This window comes from Mobula birostris, chromosome 2 (assembly GCF_030028105.1).
Source record: "Mobula birostris isolate sMobBir1 chromosome 2, sMobBir1.hap1, whole genome shotgun sequence".
Classification (NCBI taxonomy): domain Eukaryota; kingdom Metazoa; phylum Chordata; class Chondrichthyes; order Myliobatiformes; family Myliobatidae; genus Mobula; species Mobula birostris.
Window position 1 is genome coordinate 133,206,465 of NC_092371.1, and position 19,384 is coordinate 133,225,848.

General features: G+C 43.8%; 1 protein-coding gene across 1 annotated transcript in view; it reads right to left on the minus strand.

The window, feature by feature from the left end:
• Positions 1–19,384, minus strand: part of LOC140210901 (dynein axonemal heavy chain 8-like) — a 1,093,299-nt gene that overhangs the window by 23,059 nt on the left and 1,050,856 nt on the right. The window contains exons 87-88 of the mRNA XM_072280167.1: positions 16,845–16,961; positions 4,637–4,738 (exon numbers count right to left, since the gene is read on the minus strand). Of these exons, the coding sequence (XP_072136268.1) occupies positions 4,637–4,738; positions 16,845–16,961 (219 nt within the window). The remainder of the gene's footprint in view (positions 1–4,636; positions 4,739–16,844; positions 16,962–19,384) is intronic.

Here is a 19,384-nt window from a genome sequence, read left to right on the forward strand (position 1 = left end):
CAGAGCCTTACCAGGTACTCCCTCAGGACCTTCTGCCTTGCAAGGGTTCATTCTCTTTAAAGACAGCCTAACATCAGCCTCTGATATAGAGATCACAGGGTCATCATGTGCAGCAGGGATCTTCACAGCTGTAGTTGTGTTCTCCCTTTCAAAGCAGGCATAGAAGGCATTGAGGTCATCTGGTAGTGAAACGTCTCTGCCATTCATGCTATTGAGTTTTGCTTTGCAGGAAGTAATGGCTTGCAAACCCTGCCAGAGTTGCTGTGTATCCGATGTCGCCTCCAACCTCATTCGAAGTTGTCTCTTCACCCTTGAAATAGACCTTCGCATATCATACCTGGTTTTCTGGTACAGGCCTGGGTCACCAGATTTGAATGCCGTAGATCTAGCCTTCAGCAGACAACCTACCTGCTGGTTCATCCATGACTTTTGGTTTAGGATGATCCAGGTTTGAAGATGAATCTCTGAAATCAGCCCAGTCTACTGATTCAAAGCAGTCCTGCAGGTGCTCCTGTGCTTCCCTTGTCCATACCTTCTTGGTCCTCACTACTGGTGCTGTAGTCTTCAATCTCTGCCCATACTCAGGGAGAAGTACAGCCAGGTGATCAACTGCATTATCACATTGTAACTCTTATAATTGATGCCTTGGCCTATGAAGGCAAGCATCCAGAATGCTTTCTTTAGTACTCTATTGATATACACATATACACACACATATCTACAGAAATATATATATACATATATACATATTTTCATATTTTTTCTCACCTCTTATGGGTGGTGTGTATGTGTATTTTTCCCTCAATCTTGGGTCCTCTACCAGAGAACTGGAAGCTTGAGGGTTGATAGTTCTTGCTGTTCCTAGTGGTGCGCTCTTCTGGACTGAGATCTCAGATGTTGTTCCTGGGATTTGTTGGAGCCACTTTCCCACTTCAGGTGTCACAACTCCAAGTACTCCTATCACCACCAGGATTACTCTGGCTTTAACCTCCCACATCCTTTCTATCTGCTCTTTCAAGCCCTGGTATTTCTCCAGCTTCTCATTCTTCCTTCCTGATGTTACTGTCATTCATGATTGTCTCATCTATTACTATTGCTTTCTTCTGTTCCTTGTCTAGTATTATCAGTACCTGCATATCAGTCTGTACTTGGAAGTCCCAGAGGATCCTAGCTCTGTCATTCTCCACTATCTTCACAGGTGTTTCCCATTTGGGAGTGTCCAATCCATACTTAATGCAGATGTTCCTGTACACAATTCCTGCAACTTAGTTGTGCCATTCAGTGTGTGCTGTCTCTGCCTGCATCTTGCACCCTGCTACTATGTGCTGGATGGTTTCAGTGGATTCCTTGCACAGTCTGCATCTTAGATCTTGTCTGGTGTGATAAGCACCTGCTTCTATTGTTCTTATACTCAGTGCTGTTCTTGTGCAGCTATGAGCAGCGCTTCTGTGCCGTCCCTCAGCCCTGCCATTTCTAGCCATTGGTAGGACTTTTTTATGTAGCCACCTCTGATATCCAGCGATGGTACATCCCGTACAGTGGCTTGTCCTGCCATGGCCTCTGGTCCTCTGGCTCTGCTTCAACCACTCCCATTTCCATATCTCCTGCCTGCTGTCTGAGGTGTTCTCCTAGCAGGGCATCCTTAGCGAACATCTTCCTGATAAACTCATGGCTGTTTTGCATTTCTTCCAGGACTGTGGCCTTGACACTTCCAAGTCCTCATCCTCCTTTATTTCGGCAGGTGCACAGTCGCTCGATGTTTGACTTTGGGTGGAATCCTCCATGTATTATTAGTAGTTTTTAGGTTTTGATATCAGCAGCTTCCAGTTTGTTCCTTGATGAAACTATTGTGTTTGGGTATCTGATGACTGGTAGGGTGAATGTGTTGATAGCTCCAATCTTGTTCTTTCCACACAGCTGGCTTTTTAGGACCTGAGTCACTGTTTGGAGGTACTTAGGTGTTGCAGCCTTCCTTGTGTCCTCATTGTGGTTTCCATGCACCTGCAGGATCCCCAGGTATTTGTAGCAGTCCGGTACAGTTGGTATGTGGCTTTCAGGTAACTTGACTCCTTCAGTCTTGATGAGTTTGCCTCTTTTCACTATCATCCGGCTACACTTTTCCAGTCTAGATGACATCCCAATGTATACCCTTGTCAGGTGGATTAGTGAGTCAATGTCCCTTTCATTTCTACCATACAGCCTGTTATCATCCATGCACAGGAAGTGGCTAATGGTCACTCCACTCTGAACCTGTACCCATATCCATTCTTTGAGATGATCTGGTTGAGGGGGTTCATCAAGCCTATGCAGAACAGCAGTGGGGATAGTGCATCACCCTGGTCTATTCCACATCTGATGGCCACTTGTGCCTTTGGCTTTGAGTTAACTTCTAGCATTGTCTTCCAACAGCCAATTAAGTTCTTGATGAAGGTCCTTCCTGTCTTGTTGACCTTGTACAGGGATAGGCATTCCAGGATCCATGTGTGGGGCATTGAGTAGTATGCTTTCTGGTAGTCAAGCCAGGCTGTGCTTAGGTTGGTTTGCCTGGTCTTGGAGTCTTGCATGACTGCTTTGTCTATAAGTATTTAATGCTTGGAGCCTCTGGTTCCACTACCAATCTCCCTCTGACCAGGGCTCAAGACCATACGTTCCTTCAGCTTGGAGGCTACTCCATCTGATAAGAACTTCCATGTTGTTGACACTATGTTGCTTAATTGGAACAGAAAACTGTTGCCGAACCAGTTTCTAACTAGCGTCAGTTGTGTATACTTGTGTGGCTGTTAGACACGACACCGTGCTTAGAGCAAACATTTTTTAAGTAACTGTGTAACTTTGCATGTGTATGTGTTCAAAAAGCAGTGATTTCCATTCCTGATAGTTGGCTAGAAGTAAGCAGAAGACAAATTAGAATTGTTTTGCTCATTGCATTTTCAAGCATTCAGGCTTGGAGATGCACTGGGAGTGAAAATGAAACAGTTTCAATGAAATTTCTTCAACAAGTTAGGAACAATGAATAATTTGAAGGTATTGACAAAACTCTTGAATTTTACAAAGAAACTGAAGATTTGGAAAATGCATTTGTTGAAAACATTTTCTGAAGGCAGTCCATTATCTGCACTAGGTGTCTGGGCTAATTCCGTTCATTTACAGTCAATCCAAAGAGCACAGTAGCACATTGGTTGTCCATCGTATCCGATGGTGACAGTTAAACCTGTCTGGGACACTTTTTAAAGTAGAGATGCCATTGCACTGGGACAGTTCCAATCTCTCAACCTCAGAAGTCTGGGTCCAGTGGTATGAGTAGTCATCACAAACTGGAGTCTTTCTTGATTGCAATGGATAACCATGATTTCTTCTGTGCCTTATCATGCCCTGCGCTGTCCACGAAGCATTGCAGAACCACCTTCTTGGCCATTGGAGCTCACTGTTGATCCCATCCACCCAGTCAACAGTAGCTAACTTCACATGCTAGGACAGGCATATCCCAATTTCACCGGGGTATGAGGCCCATCAGCTACACTCACCTGGTTTAGTTTGCCTGTCGAAGTGGTGGGATGGAGTGTGACAACTGTGGCATGCAAACAGCTACTTGGAGCCACAGATGAGCGTTGTGTCCTGTGGGGACCTAAGGGGGAGTGAGCTGCCCCAGAATGGACACAACAAGCCCCTTCACCAGAGGTGCTGCATCTCCCTCGATACCCTATACACAGCAACATACACTGGATGAATTCTTCCATCGATAACTATTAGGAACTAATACACAATTTTATTATACTGCAGTAGCATTGCTGGTGTTGTAATTTGTTTTGTATTTCATTTAAATACACAATTTGTTACTCAGTTCAACGGTAGTTTGCTTTTTTTAATACCTGTTTAACTATTTCATGAAATTTTGGCTAATTGGGGAAGCCACTTAAATGAGCCAAAACGTAGTGCCCCAATGTGTCCCAATTAACTGCAATCCACTGTATATACACCCTTAGTGGCAACTTTATCAGGTACACCTATACACCTGCTTGTTATGGTCAGACTAGTTCAAGCTGACAGGAAGGCGACAGTAACTCAAATAACCATGTTACAAAGTGGTGTGCAAAAGAGCAGCTCTGAATGTACATGTCGAACCTTGAAATAGATGGACTACTGCATTAGAAGACCACAAACATACACTCAGCTACAGGAGGCACCTAATGAAGTGGCCACTGAGTGTGTATCCTGCCAGTATCTGATGTCCCAAAACACATCATCTCACACTTGTCTCGATTAAATTCCATCTGCTACCACTCTACTCAACTTTCCAACTAATCCGTGTCCCTGTGCAACTCCACTAGTATTCAGCAAACTTACTAATTAGAATACCTATGTTCTCATCCAAGTTGTTTATATATATGATGAACAACACAGGGCTGAGTACCAATCCTTGTGGTACAGATGCAGACTCCACCACTATTCTTTGCCAGTGCCTTTTTCAATGTGATTGGTTGTCCCCTAGGTAGTATATACAAATGATGTCCACTTTTTCTGTATTTTATGTTTTCTGGTTATCAGCATGTTATGGCAATTTCTACCCCCCCCCCACTTCCCTCACTATAAACTTTACTTCTTATATTACTGTGCAGAATGTTTAGCAGAATGGTACCTTGGCAAAGCAATTGAGGAGGCGCTTGTCATAGTCATCCGTAACACGTCCTCCATACTGAACTTCTCCAAGCATGTATCTTATGGTATTCCACGACACACCCTGAAGGAAAGCAAATATACAGTTAAAGGACACTCTTATTCAAGTGTATAAAGTTTCATCAAAATATAAGGATGCTAATTTTCACGGGGGCATGGATTCTCTTCATTAGCTATACTTTTAGTGTTTGGGATAATTTCACTATTAAGTTCTATGATATAACTACTTAAAACTAAGATTCTGAGTCAGAATGCACAAATTTGAAATAAAACAGATGAACTAAGAGGACAAATCATGATAGTGCAATAGAGAAGGATGACATAGATTCAGAAAGCGAATGTATGTGTGGTTTGGGTGATGATAAGAAATAAAAAGTACAAGCAGTCACTTGTGGGAGGGGTAAACAAGCTCAACTCCTCAGTGAACCTATTAGAATGTCATAGCAAGTACCTGTAAACTTCAGCACAGCCTTTGTCAGGATGGAGATCTTTAGACAGGTTGTGAACTCTGACTAAAACTGGACTTCAACTATTTCTGGTATACTAAATGGGTGTTGCATTTAGTCTTAATGTGTATTTGGGTGAAATCCTAAAAAAACACTAAATTAATTAAATTTCCCTTTATCAGGATCAAGAATCAGGTCCATTATCACACTAACTTATATAATATAAAACTTATTGTTTTGTGCCAGCTAGTTGCAATTGAGTTTCCTCCAGCTGTGCTGTTTGAGAATTCCTTGTGCATGATTTCAAAATCAGGTGTACGAACTCTGATTAAAAGCAATTGCTGTCAATCAAATAGAACTGGTCTGCATAAGCAGATTAGTAATTCAAGTTTATTGTTATTCAACCATTTACAGTAATATTTACCACCAAATGAAATAATGTTCCTCCAGACCAAGGTGAACAACACAGTACATATACCTCTCACACAACACATACAGTAATAATTGGTTGCATTTATGTCACAAGTTAAAAAGTAAACAGTATAATGCTATTGGTGCTTCATAAAATAATGAGACCTAGGTGATAGCACGGAATTCAGTAGTCTCATGGCCTGGGAGAAGAAGATTTTCCTAATGCTATGGTACCTCCTGCCTGATGGTAGGGATTCAAAGAGATTTGGAACAGATAAGAGGGATCATTGACAATGTTAAGGGCCCTGCATATGTAGAGCTCCTGACAAATATCTTGGACAGGTGGAATAGAGATCCTGATGATCCTCTCAACAGTACTCACAATCCTTTGAAGGATCTTGCGGTCAGATGCCTTGCAATTCCCATACCAGATGATGATGGAGCTGGTCAGCACACTCTCAGTGGTGCTCCTGTAAAAAATGATTAGAATGGGGAGGGGGGGAGCCTTGCTTATCTCAATCTTCTCAGGAAGTGGAGACGCTGCTATGCATTCTTGACTAAAGATGTGGCTTTGAGGGACCAGGTGAATCATCTGTTATGTGCACCAGAAACTTGGTGCTCCTAACTCTGTCCATGGAGGAACTGTTTATAGTACGTGCAGTGAGGAGTGGTCAACCTGCACCTTCCTAAAGTCCACAATTATCTTTTTAGTCTTGTCCACGTTGAGCCTCAAGTTGTTGTGCTTACACCATTCTACCAGCTATTCTACCTCTCCTCTGTACACTGTCTCATCGTCGTTGTTGATGTAGCCAGCCACCGTTACGTCATCAGCTAACTTGATGATTCAGTCTGAACTGGATCTGTCTGTATCAGCAGCATTTTAAATGGGGAAGGTAAGCAACAAGAAGTCTTGAGACATATTGGGACCAATGACATGGGTAGGAAAATGTAAGAGGTCCTGAAGAGAGAATTTAGGGAGCTAGGTAGAAAGCTGAAAAGCATGACCTCCAGGGTAGTAATCTCTGGATTGCTGCCTGTGCAACTCTCTAGTGACGCTAAGAATAGGATGACTTGGCAGATGAATGTGTGGTTGAGGAACTGCTACAGAGGAAAGGGTTTCAGATTTCTGGATCATTGGGATCTCTTCTGCTGAAGGAATGACTAATACAAAAGGAACAGTATACACCTGAACCTGAGGGGACCAATATCCTTGCGGGCCATTTTGCTAGAACTGTTGGGGAGGATTTAAACTAATTTGGTAGGGGGATGGGAACCAGAGTGATAGGGCTGAGGATGAGGCAGTTAATATACAAGTAGATCTAGTGTGTAGTGAGACTGTAAGGGAGGACAGGCAGATGATCGGGCAAAATTGCAGACAGTGGATTGAGTTGCAGTATAACGGGGACAAAATCAAAAAGGGTGATGAATACAACTCACTGCCTGCAATCATAGCTGAAAGAAGATTATAGATAGGAGCTTAACATCCAAGGATACACATTGAATAAGAAATAACAGACACGTAGGCAGAGGGGGTAACATGGTTCTGTTAGTAAACAATTAAATCGAGTCCTTAGAAAGCGATGACAGAGGATTGGAAGATGCAGAATCCTTGTGGGTGGAGTTAAGGAACTGCAAGGAATTGATGGGAGTTATATACAGGCCTCCAAACAGTAGCTAGGATTTGGGCTACAAATTAACAGCAGGAGATAGTAAATGCATGTCAAAAGGGCAATGTTATGACAGTCATAGGGGATTTGAATATGCAGGTAGATTGGGAAAATCAGGTTGGTGCTTACATTGGATCCCAAGAGATGGAATTTGTAGAATGCCTATGAGATGGTGTTTTAGGGCAGTTTATGGTTGAGCCCATTAAGGGATCAGCTATTCTAGATTAAGTGTTGTGTAATGAACCAGATTTGATTAGGGAGATTGAGGTAAAGAACCCTGAGGAGACAGTGATCATAATATGATAGAATTCACCTTGCAATTTAAGAGAGACAAGCTAAAGTCAAATGTATCAGTATTACATTGGGGTAGAGTGAATTACAGAGGTGTGAGAGAGGAGCTAGCCAAAGTTGATTGGAAGGGGACACTAGCAGTGATGATGGCAGAGTAGCAATAGCTGGAGTTTCTTGGAACAGTTTAGAAGGTACAGGATAGGTACATCCCAAAGAAGATGTATTATTCTAAAGACAGGATGGCACAACCATAGCTGACAAGGGAAGTAAAAGCCAACATAACAGCAAAAGGGAGGGCATAAAAATTAGTAGGAAGTTAGAGGATTGAGAAGCTTATAAAAACCCAACAGTAGGCAACTTAAGAAGTCATTAAGGAGGAAAAAGGTGAATTATGAAGGTAAGCTAGCCAGTAATATCAAAGAGGACACCAAAAGATTTTTTTAGATATATAAAGAGTCAAAGAAAGGTAAGAGTAGATATCATATCACTGGAAAATGGCACTGCAGAGCTCGCAATGGGGGACAAGGAAATGGCAGAGGAACTGAATAAGTATTTTGCATCAGTCTTTACTGTGGAAGACACTAGCAGTATGCTGGAAGTTCGAGAGAGTCAGGGGCAGAAGTGAGTGCAGTTGCTATTATTAGGGAGAAGGTGCTTGGGAAGCTGAAAGGTCTGAAGATAGGTAAGTCACCTGGATCAGATGGACCAAGATGACAAGGTGAAAGAGAATCCTAAGGGAGTCTGCAGCTATGTTAAGAGCAAAAGGATCGTAAAGGACAAAATTGATCCTCTAGAAGACCTGAATGGTAATCCATGTGTGGAGCCAAAAGAAGTGGGGGAGATCTTAAATGGATTTTGGATAGGTGCATGGATGGTAGGGGTATGGAGGGCCATGGTCTTGGTGCAGTTCAATGGGAATAGGCAGTTTAAGTGGTTTAGCACACACTAGATGGGCCAAAAGGCCTGTTCCTGTGCTGTACTTTTCTATGACTCTATGACTATACCCCAGGGTTCTGAAAGAGGTGGCTGAGAGTTTATGAAGGCAATTGTAATGATCTTTCAAGAATCACTAGATTCTGGCATGGTTTGGGAGGACTGGACTATTGAAAATGTCACTCCACTCTTCAAGAAGGGAGGGAGGCAGAAGAAAGGAAATTATAGGCCAGTTAGCCTGACTTCAGTGGCTGGCAAAAAGTTGGAGTTAATTATTGATTATTTTTGGGTGCTTGGAGGCACATGATAAAATAGGCCAAAGTCAGCATGGATTCCTTAAGGGAAAATCTTGCCTGATATATCTGATGGAATTCCTCGAGGAAATAACAAGCAAGGTAGATAAAGGAAAATCAGTGGATGTTATGTACTTGGATTTTCAGAAGACCTTTGACAAGGTGCTGCACATGAGGCTACTTAACAAGGTAAGAGCCCATGGTATTAAAGGAAAGATACTAGCATGGATAGAACATTAACTAATTGGTTGGAAGCAAAGGGTGGGAATAAGAGGAGCCTTTTCCGATTATCTTCTAGTGTTGCTCTGCAGGGGTTGTTGTTTTAACCGTTTCTTTTTATGTTGTATGTCAATGAATTTGATACTGAAATTGATGGCTTTGTAGCTAAATTCACAGATGATTAGATTAGATTAGATTAGATTCAACTTTATTGTCATTGTGCCGAGTACAGATCAAAGCCAATGAAATGCATTTAGCATCTGATGAGAAATGCAAAGAATAGTGGTATTTACAAAATAACTGCGAATAAAAAGTGCTACAGCACACAAATATAAAAGTACTGAGACAGTACAATATGGGTGCAATACTGCATAGCGCTGTGATGAGAGGTTCAGCAGGGTCACAGCCTCAGGGAAGAAGCTCTTCCTGTGCCTGCTGGTGCGGGAACAGAGGCTCCTGTAGCGCCTACCGGCTGTGAGGAGAGTTAAAAGTCCATGGTTAGGGTGAGATACATCCCTGATAATGCTTTTCACCCTGCCCAAGCAGCGTTTATGGTAGATGTTCTCAATGATGGGCAATTGGGTGCCGATAATCTGTTGGGCAGTTTTCACCACACGCTAGAGTGCTTTGCGGGACAATTGTCATACCACACTGAGATGCAGTTGGTGAGTATGCTCTCAATGGTACAGCGGTAAAAGTCTGTCAGTATCCTGGGACAGAGGTGGGCTTTCTTGATGCTCCGCAGGAAATAAAGGCGCCTTTTTGATCAGGATGGAGCAGTTCAGGGACCAGGTGAGATCTTCGGAAATGTGGACACCAAGGAATTTGAAGCTTGATACACACTCCACTACAGCTCCATTGATGTAGATGGGGATGTAAGTGTGGCTCCTAGCATGCCTGAAGTTCACAATGATCTCCTTGGTCTTCTGGGTGTTAAGGGCCAGATCGTTGTCGGCACACCACGCGGCCAGGTGCTGAACCTTGTCCCTGTAGGCTGTCTCGTCATTCCCTCTGATCAGACCAACCACCATGGTGTTGTCTGCGAACTTGATTATGGAGTTAGGACCATGTACAGGAACGCAGTCATAGGTGAAAAGGGAGTACAGAAGAGGGCTCAGCACACAGCCTTGAGGCACGCCGGTGTTCAGGGTGAGAGTGGAGGAGGAGAGGTTGTCTAACTTAACTGATTGGGGTCTGTTAGTCAGAAAGTCCAAGGTCCAATTGCAGAGGGATGAGCTGATACCAAGCTGGCGAAGTTTGGCGATCAGCTTGGAGGGGACCACGGTATTGAATGCTGAACTAAGGTCAATGAACAGCGTTCTGACGTAAGAGTTGGGGCTGTCCAGGTGAGTCAGGGCAGAGTGAAGTGCCGTGGAGATGGCGCCATCTGTTGACCTGTTGGTGTGATAGGCAAATTGATGGGGGTCCAGGGTAGTGGGCAGACAGGATTTCAGATGTGATAGAACCAGTCTCTCAAAGCACTTTGCAATGATGGGGGTGAGTGCAACTGGGCGGAAGTCATTCAGGCCCGTCGCAGTGGAATGCTTCGGCACTGGCACGACGGTGGCGATCTTGAAGCTTGTGGGGACAACTGCCTGGGCTAGGGACAGATTGAAAATGTCCATGAAGACCTCGGCCAACTGCCCTGCACAGACTCTGAGCACACGGCCATGTATTCCATCCGGACCAGCTGCCTTCTGTACATTTACCCTGCTCAGGGTGGCGCAGACATCGGAGGTGGAAAGTGAGAGAGGCAGTTCACCAGGTGGGAGATCCGCTTTGAGGGTGACCTCCTTGTTCTCTTGGTCAAAGTGAGCGTAGAAGTAATTGAGCTCATCAGGGAGGGAGGCAGAGCTGGCAGCGGGCACAGTGCTACGTGGTTTGAAGTCTGTAATGACCTGTATGCTATGCCACATGTGCCGGGGGTCCGAGGAGTTGAAATGCTCCTCGATTCTCTGTTTGTATATGTGTTTAGCCTGAGAGATTCCCCTCCTCAGATTGGCCCTGGCTGAGCTGTAAGCCCCCTGGTCTCCAGACCTGACGGCTGAATCTCTGGCTTTGAGCAGGAGGCAAACCTCTCTGTTCATCCATGATTTCTGTTTAGGGATCATGTCACACTATCTACACACTTGTTGATGTGCTCAAGGACAGAGTTGGTATATAAGTCAATGTTAGTCTGAGAGTCTTTGGTGGTATGGGCAGCAAAGGCGCTCCAGTCTGTGTGCTGGAATTGGTGCTGAAGAGCAGAGTCAGCACCCTCCAGCCAGATCTTAATAGTCTTCAATGTGGGTTTCAGCCGTTTAATGACCGGGCTATACTTGGGAAGCAGAAACAACGAAAGATGGTTGGACTGTCCCAGGTGGGGGAGGGTAGTGGCTTTGTAAGCATCAGCCACATTTGTGTAGATATGATCTAAGGTTTTATTTTATTTCCCCTTGTGGTGCATGATACATTTTGGTAAAATCTTGGAAGCACGGTACGTAGGTTACAATGATTAAAGTCCCCAGCAACAATAAAGGCTCCGTCTGGATGCAATGTCTGCAGCTTGCTAATAGTGGCACTGAGGTCTTTCATGGCTACTTTAGCATTAGCATCTGGTGGTACATAAACTGCGACAGCAATGATGCATGTAAACTCTTGTGGTTGATAAAAAGGTCTGCTCTTAATAATCAGGTATTTCAGATCAGCAGAGCAGTAAGTGTCAGCAATGGTAGAGTTAGTACACCATGATCAATTCACATAGATGCATAAACCACCTCCCCTACTCCCCTTCTTAGTGTGAGGGTCCAAGTCCTTAGTTCGTCCAGCTAGTTCATCTAAGACCGACCATTGGCGAGGAAGATGCTAGGTAGCGCTGGTCGATGTGGATTTAGCCTTAGCCTAGCATGCAAACCTCCATGCTTCTTTGTTTACGGTCTCGACGTCGGTGCCGGGCCCTTCCGGTCAGAGAGAGTTGAATGCAGGTCCATGGTGTCCTTACTAACCTCGGAGGTAGTTGGTCAAAGTTGAATGGATAGTCCAAAACTGGTGCATTGATAGTTAATGTCCAAAAGTGACCGTTTGTTGTAAGTGTAGTTCGTATAGCCGAATTGAGCGAACACGCAGGAGACAAGCAGATAAATTAACACTATTTTTCGAAATCTGGCAAGACACTGAGCCTCGCGATACACACGCACTGCCATCTTATATGAAGATATGTGAAGAGGAAGGTAGTATTGGTGAAGCAGGGAGGCTACAAAAGGACAGACAGATTTGGAGAAGAGGTGGCAGATGAAATACAGTGTCCAGAAGTGTACAGTTATGCACTTTATGTATAGTAGAAGGAATAAAAGCGTAGACGATTTTCTAAATGGGGAGAAAATCAAAAAATCTGAGCTGCAAAGGGACTTTGGAGTCCCCGTGTAGGATTCCCTAAAGGTTAATTTGCAGGTTGATTTGGTGTTGAAGACAGCAAATGCAATGTCAGCATTAATTTAAAGGCAAGGATGTATTATTGAAGTTTTATAAGGCACTGGTGAGGCCTCACTTGGTATTGTGAGCAATTTTGGGCTCCTTACCTAAGAAAGGATGTGCTGACATTGGAGATTGTAAAAGGAGGTTCACAAAAATGATTCCAGGAATGAAAGGCTTGTCATATGAGGAGCATTTGATGGCTCTGGCCTATACTCATTGAAATTTAGAAGAATGGGGGTGGGATCTAATTGAAGCCTATCGAAAGTTGAAAGGCCTAGATAGAGTAGATGTGGAAAAGATGTTTCCTATAGTGGGGCAATCTAGAACCAGAAGGCACACCCTCAGGATTGAGAAATATCTATTTAGAATGGAGATGAGGAGGAACTTCTTAAGCTGGAGGGTGGTGAATGTGTGGAATTCATTGTCACAAGTGGCTGAGGAAGTCCGATCATTTAAGGTGAGGGCTGATAGATTTTTGGTAATTCAGATGTAAAGGTTATGGGAAGAAAGGAGAATGGGGTTGAGATGGAAATGGATCAGCCATGATCAAATGGCAGAGCAGATTCAATGGGCCAATGGCCTAATTCTGCTCCTATGTCTTATATTAAATGCTGAGCTGAAGTTGATAAACAACATCTTGCATATGAGGCACCATTTTCCAGGAGGGACAGGACAGAGTGGTATGCAGAGGCTATGAGATCATTAGTGGACTGATTTAAGTGATAAATGATCTGGAAAAGGTCCAAGGTGCATGAAGATGGGATTTAATGTGATTCATAACCAACCACTCAAAGCACTTCATTATTGTTGACATCAGTGCCATTGGACAGTAATCATTACGGCCAGTTATTGGTGCCCTTTTGATCGCCGGGATGATGGTGGCTGTCTTGAAGCCCGTGGGGACAGTAGATTGCTCCAGAGAGATGTTGAAGATGTCTGTTAGGACTTCTGTTAGCTGAGCTGCACAGTCTCACAGCATGAATGTTATCAGGCTATGCAGGTTTATGTGGGTTGATCCCAGCTCCTCCAGGGGAAGGGGGCCCCTTCCTCACTGGCACATCATTCTGTGTATCAAATACTGTGTAAAAGACATGCAGCCTATCAGGAAGAGAAGCATCAATACTGTTAGTGCGCAGGGTGGACTTGTAATTCATTATGGTCTGAATGCCCTGCCACATGCAGCTTATGTTTCTCGTGAATAACCCCATTTTGCCTTCCTGATGGCATGGGAAAGCGCAGCTATTGCTGACCTGAGAGCTGTCTTATCCCCCGATCTGAAGGCAGCATCCTGACCTCTCAGCAGTACTCAGAGCTCTGCTGTCAACCAGTAGAGCAGCAGTTGATTAGACAGCAACAATCAAGAGGCATGACATCCATGTTCCAGTGGAAACACATTCGCTCAATATTAGTGATGACTTTGCTCTCCATTGGACCTTGAGTGAAAAGCTCAGTTTGCAGGTTGTACATTTTTACACAAAATATTGTGTAGTTGCAGATGAAGGAACTGGTATTAATGTTACCACATCCAACATTTTTATGAGGTCATACCCACACTTGGTGATGTCAAAGTCAAAGTAAATTTATTATCACATTATGTATATGTTACCATATGTAACCTAATTTTCTTGCAGGGATTTACAGGAAAATAAAGAAATACAATAGAATTTATGAAAAATATCTGTCCATAATCTAAGACTAACAACCTGGCAGGGTGGAGATATGTCTCTACCAAAGGAGGTATAAGGTGCTCCTTCCCTCCACTAGCCTGCAGGTCACCCTTGGGCCCCCCCAACAGGGTCATGTGAAGCTATGGGAGCAGGAGATAGTTGTATAAGCAGCTGGTTCATATTGCAAGTCCTCATTATGTGGCCACCGACGCCAGATAATCTCTGAAGAATTTTGATAATGGCTGGGGTCACCCATCTTGTAAGACACTTCCCAGAAGAAGGCAAGAGCAAAGCACTTTTGTGGAAAAATTTGCCAAGAACAATCATGGTCATAAGACCATGATCACCCACATCATACGACACGACACATAATGATGATGATGTTGATAACAACCAACATGCAAAAGAAGACATATTGAGCAAACAAAAACTAAATAATACCGAGAAAATGAGTCATAGAATCCTTAAAAGTGTACCTGTAGGACGTGAAATCAGTTCAGAGTTGTGAATAAAGTTATCCACACCAGTTCAGGAATCTAATGGTTGTTGAGTAACAACATTACTTGACCTAGTGGTGTGGACTGAAGGTTCCTGTACCTCTTGCCCGATGCTGGGAGTGAGAAGAGAGCATGACCTGGATGCTGGGGTCCTTGATGACGGATGTTGCTTTCTCGTGGCAGCGCTCCATGTAGATGTGCTCAATTTTGGGGAGGACTTTGCCTGTAATGGACTGGGATATATCCATCACTTTCTGTAGACTTTTCCATTACTGGGCATTAGTATTTCCATACCAGGCCATGATGCAACTAGTGAGGATACTCTTCACTGTACATCTATAGAAGTCTGTCAAAGTTTTAGGTGATGTGCCAAGTCTACGCAAACTCTTAAGAATGTAGAGGCACCGTTGTGTCTTCTTTGTGATGGCACTTATGCGCTGGTCCCAGGACAGATCCTCTGATAATGATAATGCCAAGGAATTGAAAGCTCCTCCTCCAGCTCTGACCTTCTAATGAGGACTGGCTCATGGACCTCTGGTCTTTCCTCCTGTAGTTGATAATCAGCTCTTGAGTTTTGATGACGTTGAGTGAGGTGTTGTTGTTGTAGCACCATTCAACCAGATTTTCAATCTCCCTCCTATATGATGATTCGTTACCACCATTGATTTGGCCAGCAACAGTGGTGTCGTCAGCAAAATGCAGCATTGAAGTTGTACCTAGCTAAACAAGCAGGTATAAAGTGAGTAGAGCAGGTGCCTATAGGAGCACACAGCCTTGTCTATAGGGGCACAAATGAGAGCATCCTGACTGGCTGAATCACTGCCTAGTATAGGAACTGTACTTCCCTCAATCGCAGGACTCTGCGGAGGGTGGTGCGGACAGCCCAGCGCATCGGTAGATGTGAACTTCCTACTATTCAGGATATTTACAAAGACAGGTGTGTAAAAAGGGCCCGAACAATCATTGGGGACCTGAGTCACCCCAACCACAAACTGTTCCAGCTGCTACCATCCAGGAAACAGTATTGCAGTATAAAAACCAGACCAACAGACTCTGGGACAGCTTCTTCCACCAGGCTTTCAAAATGCTTAATTCATGCTGACCCAACTGTATTTCTATATTATATTGACTGTCCTGTTGTACATTCTATTTATTATAAATTACTATTAATTGCACATTGCACATTCAGATGGAGATGCAACGTAAAGATTTTTACTTCTCATGTATATGAAGGATGTAAGTAATAAAGTCAGTTCAATTCAGTTCAATACCTATGCTAATGGTGGAGATGATATTGATAGTCAAGTCTTTCACCATGCAATGCATGTTTGAAGCCTCCTCAACATAATTTGGAGTTTCCAGTTCCACGAAAGTGTGTCACAGTAGTTCCTCTAATTGCAAAGAGGAGGACTCTCCCCTCCAGCCCAATGAAGCATATTACCTCATAATTTTCTCCTTTCTGCATGACATATTTCCTATTCAAGCAGTTCCTGCATCAAAAAAGGGCTATATAATACATATATAGGCCTAATTTATATTCATGATTGATTGTGGGGATAACTTAGGTAGTGATGAGAGGAAGAAGTGGGAGTGTGAGAGGAGTACATGTGTATTTTTTAAGGAAGTGTCAATATCAAAAAGTAATGTTTGCAAACTTGTAGAGGTCACAGTGACAAGGACATATCTAATGATGTTGTGATTTTCTATTCAGCTCAAATGTCTTCATTTAGCATATCAGAAATAGGCAAAATCTAGTGTAGGACTTCAATGCCACTTTCAGATAATCTTGGTACTCTCTCCATTTTCTTTCTCCTCCATGACAGACGTCATGTTGCTACAATTCAGCTACCATAGGCAGTGTGCATTCAAGGGTTGACACCCATCTCTGATGCTGCAAAGCAGAATGGGTAGTGGCTGTGAAAGACTTGGTGCACAGATCTCAAATAATACATAATTTGGGGTGGAACCCACACAATCACTGTGCACACGTCTTTAGCCAACTCTGCATTCTTTTTGAGGGAACAATTTAGTTCTACCATTGTACACAATATTTCAGCACATCAGAACTAAAGTTTTAGCCAATGGTGTTGCTTGTTATTCAAAATCAACATACTATAAGTGCTGGAGATCTGAGATAAAGACAAACATTATGAGAAATACTCAGCAGGTCATGCAAGATATTTGGAGAGAAAAACAGTCACTTGCTGACCCCTCATCTGGCTTTCATTCTGAAATACCACAATATTGAAATGTTTCCTTATCATTATTATCATACATAAACAGTTTGACATACCTTCTTTTTATCACAGTCATCCAGGTGATTCTGTATGAACTGTATACTGGCTGTAAAATCTGAGGAGTTAAACTCATATGGAATACACCAACCCAGTGGACCAAACTTTCGCCGCTCCTGACAATTGGAAAGAAGACAAAACAAATTCAAGTAAAATCAAACACGAGGAATTCTGCAGATGCTGGAAATTCAAGCAACATACATCAAAGTTGCTGGTGAACACAGCAGGCCAGGCAGCATCTCTAGGAGGAGGTACAGTCGACGTTTCAGGCCGACACCCTTCGTCAGGACTACTTCGTCAATTTGGACCTTCTGAGGATCCCAGGTACTCACATTTTATTGACTCTGCCTCTCGCCGCTTCTCCCGTCAAGCTCTGAAGGCGACTCTCTCCGCCATGAGGAGGTACTTGGTGTCCCTATCCCAGACCCTTCCACACCTTCGGGACACTTTCTTCGCCGTCTGTAATGGTCCTACCCGTTATTTCATCCTCCATTGGATCCATGCCTGCAATCACCGTTTTTTTGACTTTGTCATGTTAGGCAAAGATCGCAAGATCTTACATCTGCAGACCCTACAGCCTGCTGGCCCGGATGCTAGCAGGCATGAACTTCAGATTGCGGCCTCTGCCATTGATCTCACCGGCTCCAACACCTCAGGGCATATTCAAAACCCGGACTCCAGCAACGACCATAGACACCTTCACAGCGATTGCGCAACCACCAAATGCGACTCCAGCCTTGAACTCCAGGCCGGGTCTTCATGTGCTGCTACTATAACTCTCGTCTCCCCTTCCCCCACCACCACTCTGCAACTCCGTCTCCCTCAGATCCCACCGTCAGCTCCTGAGCCCTCAGAGGCTCCATCTTCCTCTCACCCCAACCCTCCCCTCTCCACTGACAACCCCAGCCTCCCCCCCCCCCCCGATCCCAGCTCTCATCCGTGCTGGGTCTTTACCATCCTCTCTGACCTTTAACTGTCTGAGGCAGAACGCTCTGTCCTCAGTAAGGGCCTCACCTTTGTCCCCCTTCGCCCACACCTCAGCGAGTTCTGCATTCGCCATGTCGCGGAACTGTTCTTCCGCCATCTCCGTCTCCGAGCCTTCTTCTTCGGGAAGGACTCTTCCACCCCCACCGATGACTCCTTCTCCCGTCTTCAACCCTCCTCCTCTTCATGGACACCCCGCTCTGGTCTTCTGCCTGCTCCGGATCTCTTTATTGCTAACTGCCAACGGGACATCAACCGTCTCAACTTCACTGCACCTTGTTCCCATTCCAACCTTACTCCTTCCGAACGCTCTGCTCTCCACTCCCTCCGCACTAAGCAGTCCTGACGAAGGGTCTCAGCCTGAAACGTCGACGGTACCTCCTCCTAGAGATGCTGCCTGGCCTGCTGCGTTCACCAGCAACTTTGATGTGTGTTGTTCAAGTAAAGTCAAAGCCAATCAGACTGAATTAAGAATAATTACACTTTATTAGTTGGGGGATTTCAACTTACCCAAATTCAGAATGAAAGATTAGAATTTATAGAATTTTTAAGTGCGCATGAGAGCTTCATGAGCAATATTAGAGCTAATCGGACTAGAAAAGGGGTAGTATTGGATCTAATATCTAGTATGGTCATATCCAAAAAGAAGGAGAATCCTATCTGCAGGCTGAGAATAAACGGGGAAGACATAAAACAAGTACAGAAATTTTGCTACTTAGGAAGCTGGGTAACATCAGATGGCAGGTGTGACATGGACATCAAAAGAAGAATAGGGATGGCAAAAGACACCTTTACAAGAATGAAGAGTAAACTGACCAATACTAAACTAGGCATGACAACCCGCCTCAGAGTACTGAAATGTAACGTTTATCCATTTATGTTATGTGGCTCTGAATGTTGGACAATATCTAGTAACATGAGGAAACGAATTGTAGCAGCAGAGATGTGGTTTTTGAGGAGGATGCAAAGAATATCATGGATGAAATGAATATCTAATGAGGATGTCATGAACAGAGCAAACACAAAAAGAGAAATAATGTATGAGATCATGAAAAGGCAATGTAACTTCATTGAACATGTGATTAAGAAAGAGGAGTTAGAAAGCACGGTAATTATGGGAAAGATTGAAGGGAAGAAAGCAAGAGGAAGACAAAGACAAATGTCGATGAAGACAGCAGCCAGGGAACTGGAAATGAATACCAATGAATTGATCCACTTGACCCGAAACAGGAGTGTGTGGGCCATGGCAGTCAAAGCTCAAACTGGGCATGGCACTTGATGATGATGATGATGGCTCTCACGACCAGACTATGTAACAGTTTCTTCCCCCAAGCCATCAGACTCCTCAATACCCACAGCCTGGACTGACACCAACCTATTGTACCCTCTACTGTGCCTACTGTCTTGTTTATTATTTATTATTATTTATTGTAGTGCCTGCACTGTTCTGTGCACTTTATGCAGTCCTGGATAGGTCTGTAGTCTAGTGTAGTTTTTTGTGTTTTTTCTTACATGGTTCAGTGTAGTTTTTGTATTGTTTCATGTAGCACCATGG